The sequence below is a fragment of the Falco naumanni genome, chromosome 1 (genome assembly GCF_017639655.2).
Source record: "Falco naumanni isolate bFalNau1 chromosome 1, bFalNau1.pat, whole genome shotgun sequence".
In the NCBI taxonomy this organism is placed as follows: Eukaryota; Metazoa; Chordata; class Aves; order Falconiformes; family Falconidae; genus Falco; species Falco naumanni.
In genome coordinates this window covers 40,800,727-40,807,640 of record NC_054054.1, presented here as the reverse complement: position 1 = coordinate 40,807,640, position 6,914 = coordinate 40,800,727, and the positions used below count along the sequence as shown (strand labels likewise).

Sequence of the window (6,914 nt, the reverse complement as noted above, 5' to 3'; positions counted from 1 at the left end):
GCTCACCAGCAAAAATTGCCATGAGAAACTTCAGTAAGGGGTCACGTTTGTACACGGTAGGTACTCCAAGAAAGCAGTTACTGAAGCGCTTTTGAATTTTTATGAATTCAAAACAGCCAAACCCTACCCCGTGTCCCAGAATTTTCCTACTTTACTGTATTTACTATTTTACCAGTATTTTACTGCCCTGAATTTTACCGCTGTGCCAAACTGCTGTGGCTTAACCCCAGCTGGCAACTGAGCCCCACACAGCTGCCTGCTCGCCCCCGCCTCGCCCCCCCCCGCCCCCCTCCGTGGGATGGGGGAGAGAATTGGAAGGGTAAAGGTGAGAAAACTCATGGGCTGAGATAAAGGCAGTTTAACAGGGAAAGCAAAAGCCGTTCCCCGCTCCCCATGGGCAGGCAGGCTCAGCCATCCCTAGGACAGCTGGGCTCCAGCAGGTGTAACGGGGACTTGGGAAGACAAACGCCATCACTCCCAATGTCCCCCCCCCCTTCCCCTTCTCCCCCCAGTTTATATGCTGAGCATGATGCTATATGGTATGGGATGTCCCTTGGGTCAGCTGGGGTCAGCTGTGCCCCCTCCCAGCCCCCCAGCCTCCTCGCTGACGGGGCCAGGCTCTTCCCAGTGGTGCCCAGCGGCAGGACAAGGGGCAACGGGCACAGACTGCAACACAGGCAGTTCCATCTGAATTTGAGGGAGAACTTTACTGTGAGGGTGGCAGAGCCCTGGCACAGGCTCTTCCCTGGAGACATTCAAACCCGCCTGGACATGACTGTGCAGCCAGCTCAAGGGGCACCTGCTCTGGCAGAGCTGGACTAGGTGATCTCCAGAGGCCCCTTCCAACCCTGACCATGCTGTGAGTCTGTGAAAAGCCCTTGGCTCAGTTTAACTGTTACTCAGCAGTAACTAAAACATCCCTGAATTATCAGCACTGTTTCCAGCACAAATCCAAAACGTTGCCCCTACTAGCTACTGTGAAGAGGATTAACTCCATCCCAGCCACCACCAGCACACAGATGTGAGGGAGGGGACCAGACTAACACAGATGAACATGGCAGCCCGGTTTTGTACTTGACCCAGTAAAATTTTCCATAAGCATGTAGGGTGGATCGGTGCTGTGGACAAGTCAGGTCAAGCTTGTATCATCCCATGGGACAGCAGTTCCCTGCAACAGAGGGTCAGGGCTAGCTTTAAAGCACTGGGGAAGGAGGAGATGAGAGCACCCCACATGCTGATGGACCATTCCACCTCTCCGCCAGCATCCTCAGCTTCCATCCTCACCCAGGTCATTGGGGACATGGCACAGCACTCGTGGATGTCTCCTAATTTAGTGCCAGTGGGGATAACTGCCTGCCTGGGGATATACAAGATGTGAGCTATCACATGATTTCTGAATTCTGACAGTGAAATAATTTTTGGGGCATAGCCCTTAATTTCTTCCCCCTCCACTTTCACAGAAAAAGCATGAGCACAGACTTAAGCAGCAGCATAGGTTTACAATGCTTCATTTATAAACCATCTAAAGAAATGGCCTGAAGTAATTGTATTCAAGGTTTTCAAACTATCTTCTAAGTAGATTCCCAGAAAATATCATAATGCTCTTTAACAGAAAAATAAGTTACAAGTTAATAGTGGTGGCTGTTCCCCAAGGCATAGGGCTGAAACGGACCTGCGGGTCACAGCACCAATATCCATTTGTCCTTAGCTCTGTAAGCTATCTAGAAAACCTGAGCAAGTAAAATAATTTCTTCAAAGCAGAGCAGAGTTTGCTTCCACCGAAGTTTTCAGAAAATTTAGAAGCCTGTGGGTGCTTGTTGTTAGCCAGACTTTTTTTTCTCTGGCTCATGTAAGTGTCTGGCCTCTCAGTTCACATGCAGTGAAGATCACAAAGCACCCCAAAACGACAAAAGCGAGTTTTCCTGAACACTGAAACAATGCAATTGGTGCAAAGAACGGGAATGGCAATGCTAGAGGAGGACTACAACAGACACACTAGCTGCTGGCACAGCTACGTAGTCATAGACTGGGTTGGGTTAGAAGGGATGCTGAAGACAATCTTAGTTCCAACCCTCTGCCACAGGCAGGGACACCTTCCACTAGCCCAGGTTGCTCCAAGCCCCATCTACATATTACCCTGGTCACATCTTATAGTGGCTGATGTCACATCCGAGACTATAACACAGTGAAGCCAGATGACAATTAGCTCTTCCGAAGACCATCACCGACCTATGCTCCAGTTTCCATATAATTAATTCCACAACCTCAGGAACAGCATGGCCACGGTCAGGTCCAAAGTGCAATGCTGGGAATCCCTAGTAAAGAATCATGGATAAAAGCAAGCACAGAGCCCCAAACCCTAGCATTAGGTATGAGCTCAGCACTAGGAGGGACCTACAGGTTAAATTCTGTCTCGCACAGTGACAGACAACATGCAGAAAGATCTACAGAACTTGTTTGGTGACCCACATCTCACATGAAAGGCCTCGGTCTGGCTACCTTGCCTGCCTCACATGCTTCACTTAATATGGAAACACTCTCCCAGAGCTCCAAACAGAAGCTTCTGGAGCTTAGGTAAGTCACACCTCTGAGGTGCTCATTAATGTCAGAGCCCTCTAACAGACATCAATTCAGCTCGTAATAAACACTTGGCTATCACTTTCTTCTGCCTAGCACCTCCTTTAAATTCAGCTTTTACTCAAGTCTTCATAGAGTCCTGCACAAACAACCCTTTTGGCTTTGGCACAGCCCTGTGAAACTTCGATAATGAAATGGTCTGGATTATTCTAGTATTACAAGATGCAAATCTTGGCCAAGCTAAGATACAGATGTGTGTACAAGACTGCACACACCATGCTAAACGGCAGGGCAGTTTTGTTGATGCAGTTGTACTAGCAGAGCAGAAGTAAGCTTGCACTGCACACCCGAGATGGTGTTATTTGTTACATTCATAGAAACTGAATGTACTTTGGAGTGATTTCTGTGGATTTCATGGAATACCTTTGGTCTTTGACTGGCATGCTGGAGGCTGGCATTGCTAGCTGGCTCCTTTATCTCCTAAAACCCTTTAACACATTGAAAAATTATTAAAAAAATCTCTAATATAAATCTCCACAATTGTTTCAATATTGTTTTATTACAAAAATAGTTTAAGAAAGAACAAAAAAATCATGGCAAAAATCAAATTTTGAATAATTAGGAGACTTTACAAGCCTCAAATCTCAAGTAATTTCTCTGCTGATTATTGTTGTGCAGCACAGTAATGAAGTACTGATCTTTCACATCAACACATGCTACTGCACTGTACCTCAGCGCTCCTGCACAGTATCACATTCAGCAGCAGTACAGAGATTAAAAAGGAAATATGCGTCATTCCATTGTTTTATTGCTATCTAGTCTCATTGGTAGTGCAGCTTTTAGTCTCCTCAAGTTGTGTCTCTGTTTAGTAGAGACAAAACCAGCCCCTCTTGCCCTCCCCAATTACTGTATATCCACATAGATTCTTTTGATTTCAGAAAAGAATTAAAAAAGCATCAATCAGGCTCTTAAAAATATAAATATTCTTATATGCAGGAAATATACTTGTGGAGAACTGGCTAGCTGAAAAGGGTCACATAGACATAGTCCAGCTGGCTGGACAAAAATGCACATCGCTCTCAGCTTATCTGAAGTAAAGCAAAAATACACTATCCTTGGCTGTTCTTGTTACACAGTAACAGGAAGATTGCGGTGGGAAAAGAATGTTGCAGGTGGGAACACATAACTACAGAAGACAAACTAGGGGCAGGCTTGGTATTTAGGCAACTAACCAATAATGAGCTTAACTTTTGTAATATGTATGAGCTAATTATAACAAGGCATAAAAGGTGACTGTAAGGTACAATAAATGAAGTCTGCTGATCACTCATATTGAGTGACTGTGTCTTCCCTCCGTCGCAACACATACTGACCCCGACAATTAATACATTAATAATAATTTACTGGTAACATTAATCACATGACTCAGTGCCTGAATTTTTTATTTAAAACCCCCTAAACATTCAGAACACAAAGGCCATGGGGCAGGGGTGTCCGAGACCTTCAGATGCACTGAGCTGGCTCTTACTTCAAAGGATGAATCATCAGAATCTGGTTGGTATTGGCCTGCACAATAGATGAGGCAAGTGCCTTTCCCTGGAGGTGCTTCTGTCTCTTGGCTACAGAAAAGTAATGCAGCTTGTCTGCGAGTGAACTTTTTACATTATATAAACCAAGCAAAACTTACTTATATAGCAAAGGTTTTCTGAAATAACCTCTGGAAGTTCTCACAATATAGCAAGCTCTCTTTCTAGAGTTTCAGTATATATTTCAGTAAAAACAAAGACACAACTTGCAGTGTTTCTTTTTACTCTATCCTTCCAATGTTGATCCAGAAGACAAAATCTGCAAGCCTCAGCCCTACACACCTATTATTCTGGGCTGTGTACATCATTGCCACAAAGTTATACAGCTCCCTAAAGTGCAGAGCAAGCCTGGAGAATTCTGAATGCAATCAAAACCAGATATACTTGATACATCAGAATCTGGTAACAGGAAAAAGTTTGGGTATAGTCACATGAGACTGACTGCCAGGATAAAGTAACCATGTAACTACTGATATTCCCAGGGTACAGGTGCATCAATGTTTTAGCCCCAAGTTCCTGGCTAGCCTCTGTTGCACAAATGACTGTCCTATTTTATACCAGCTCTAACATAAAAAAAGAAACACTTTTGATCAAGTCTTGCAGCTGACCCTTAAAAAGAGCATCCTATCTTGAAGCACTGTGAATGGACTAGAGGGTTTCTTTGTTTTTAATTATGTGGCTTATTAAAAGGTTAAATTCCTGCTGGGTTTTCTCACACCACAATTTCACGCCACAGTTGGAGCCACAGCTTGGCTGTCAGGCTGGAGGTTGATCAGGGAATTGCTTGCTTGGGCCAGCTCTGCGATGGAGACTCGTCCTCGCTGTTTGATATACTGAGCCACAGCAGCCATCTCCTCCGGAGTAATGTAGATGAACTTTCCTCTGTCATCAATCACACCTACAGGGGGAAAGAAAGGACCTTGAAGTCAGCACTCTGGCTCCTCTCACTTCCCAACAGACATCAGTTGCTTCTTTTGGAAGGGATGTTCAAACTGCTGAGGCTGCATTCCACATCTAGGGCAGGCGGGACAATGTGCTAGCAGTCAGGCTTTTATTTCCTCTCTGCTGTTGGGTCTTTGAGCAGGGCTACAACAATAGCCAAGTGCCTTGGTAAGACTAATTTTGTTCAAAGTTACACATTTTTTTTCATTGTGTGCAGCTAGCTGGGAGTACCACAGCAGCTACTTTGGGTACATAGTTTTGGTGCCCATGTTCTGGGCCCAAGCAGCTGGTGGAGAAAAGAGTGTGGCAGAAAGGTCCAGGAGGTGATTCTGAGCCCCTGCGGGGCCCAGCTCAGCCATTCCAACCCCTCTAAAAGGGAATGAAGCTTATTTTCTGTATTTCAGTCGCTCCATCAAGAGTGAGAACAGATACCTCTGTTTTTAAAGCATTACAGGATCAAACACAAGGCAGAGCGCCCCACTGCCGTGCATTTTAGGCCAGAGACACAGCCAGGACAGTACACATCCTTATGCTTTGATTCAGAGCGCTACTAGGTCAATTGAATGGGTATCCACAGGTACCCACCAAGGTAGATGTTTCCCAGCCACGGCCACAGTATCAGATTAATAAATGTTTGCAGTGGCACCTTCCCTTACTTCATCCTTGGAAAGAAAAAGACTGCCCGGCAATAAACCAGACTTGTTCAGACAGGGAACTACCCACGTGCTCGGTCTCTGCTTACGCTCCAACTTTGACTGCATGGGTACACGACTAGCATCCTGGAGTGCTCCCGCATGTTTGCCTTTCCCACAGCATGCCATGCCATGGTCCTGGCTTTAGCCACTGCACTTTCACAACATGTTAGCAAATTACAAACAACCCCAAAACATCCAAGTGATTCTTTTAAATTCAGATTTCAGAAGACACCATTTGCAGCTGGCTGCTCAGCAACCCCAGAAGGCCTTCAGCAGGGCTCAGTCAACATGCAGAAGCCTTGTGCTGGTTCCTGAGTGTTGGGAACATTCACCCCCCACCCCCGTATAATGTATCACAGGAGCAACCAGATCCGAAAAAGTGCTTTAAATAGTAGTGACACTGCAGCTGAAGCAGCAATTATGAAAATACCTATTTATCAAGTCCTGCTAGGATCCTCTGCAGTTTAAAAACAGAAATTACACTGGAAGCCTCTCTCTACCACAGCAAAGGCATTTTCTGTGCCACCTATTCACCAGCTACAATAAATTCCCTTTGTGTTTTGGCTGTCACCTGTTAGAGTGCCATCTGCCATCAGATCCTGGATTCTGTTAATTGCATCCTGTTCAGAAGAGAAAAAGGAATAAAAAACTGATCAAGAGGGAGGCAAAAAACCTTCTGCATGTTCAGATAAAATACAGATGGAGGCTTACATTTAAATCCTCTGTGTTAAAGACTACAGTAAAGGATACAGGTTGGTATTTCCACACAGACAGATGCAGTAAGCCCTCTGGGGTGTTCAAATAACTTCCCTTCCCCCAAATAAGACTTCTATTGCTGTTACCTGGCTGTACAAGGAATGTGGGGGGACAGTTATAGAAATATTCTCAGGGAAAGGCTGTATAGTGCCAATGCAACATGCAAGTTCCATGAAGTACACTTAGGTACTTCTCCAAGAACCTGGCTACACTCGATACATTCCAGAGCTTTTTATATTTTTTCCTGCTCCGTTTAAAGAGGAAACCTCTTTTACTAATCCAAAGCAACGACTGGCTGAATTTATTGCTGGGTTGACTCTATAGTTACTCCAAGCATGCATTTCCACCGCACCTTCAG

At 45.1% G+C, this 6,914-nt stretch overlaps 1 protein-coding gene across 1 annotated transcript in view; it reads right to left on the bottom strand.

Moving 5' to 3' along the window:
• Window positions 1-3,117: 3,117 nt before the first annotated feature.
• Window positions 3,118-6,914, bottom strand: part of DDRGK1 (DDRGK domain containing 1) — a 40,474-nt gene continuing 36,677 nt past the window's right edge. The window contains exons 8-9 of the mRNA XM_040590932.1: window positions 6,372-6,420; window positions 3,118-5,061 (exon numbers count right to left, since the gene is read on the bottom strand). Of these exons, the coding sequence (XP_040446866.1) occupies window positions 4,889-5,061; window positions 6,372-6,420 (222 nt within the window). The 3' untranslated portion in view covers window positions 3,118-4,888. The remainder of the gene's footprint in view (window positions 5,062-6,371; window positions 6,421-6,914) is intronic.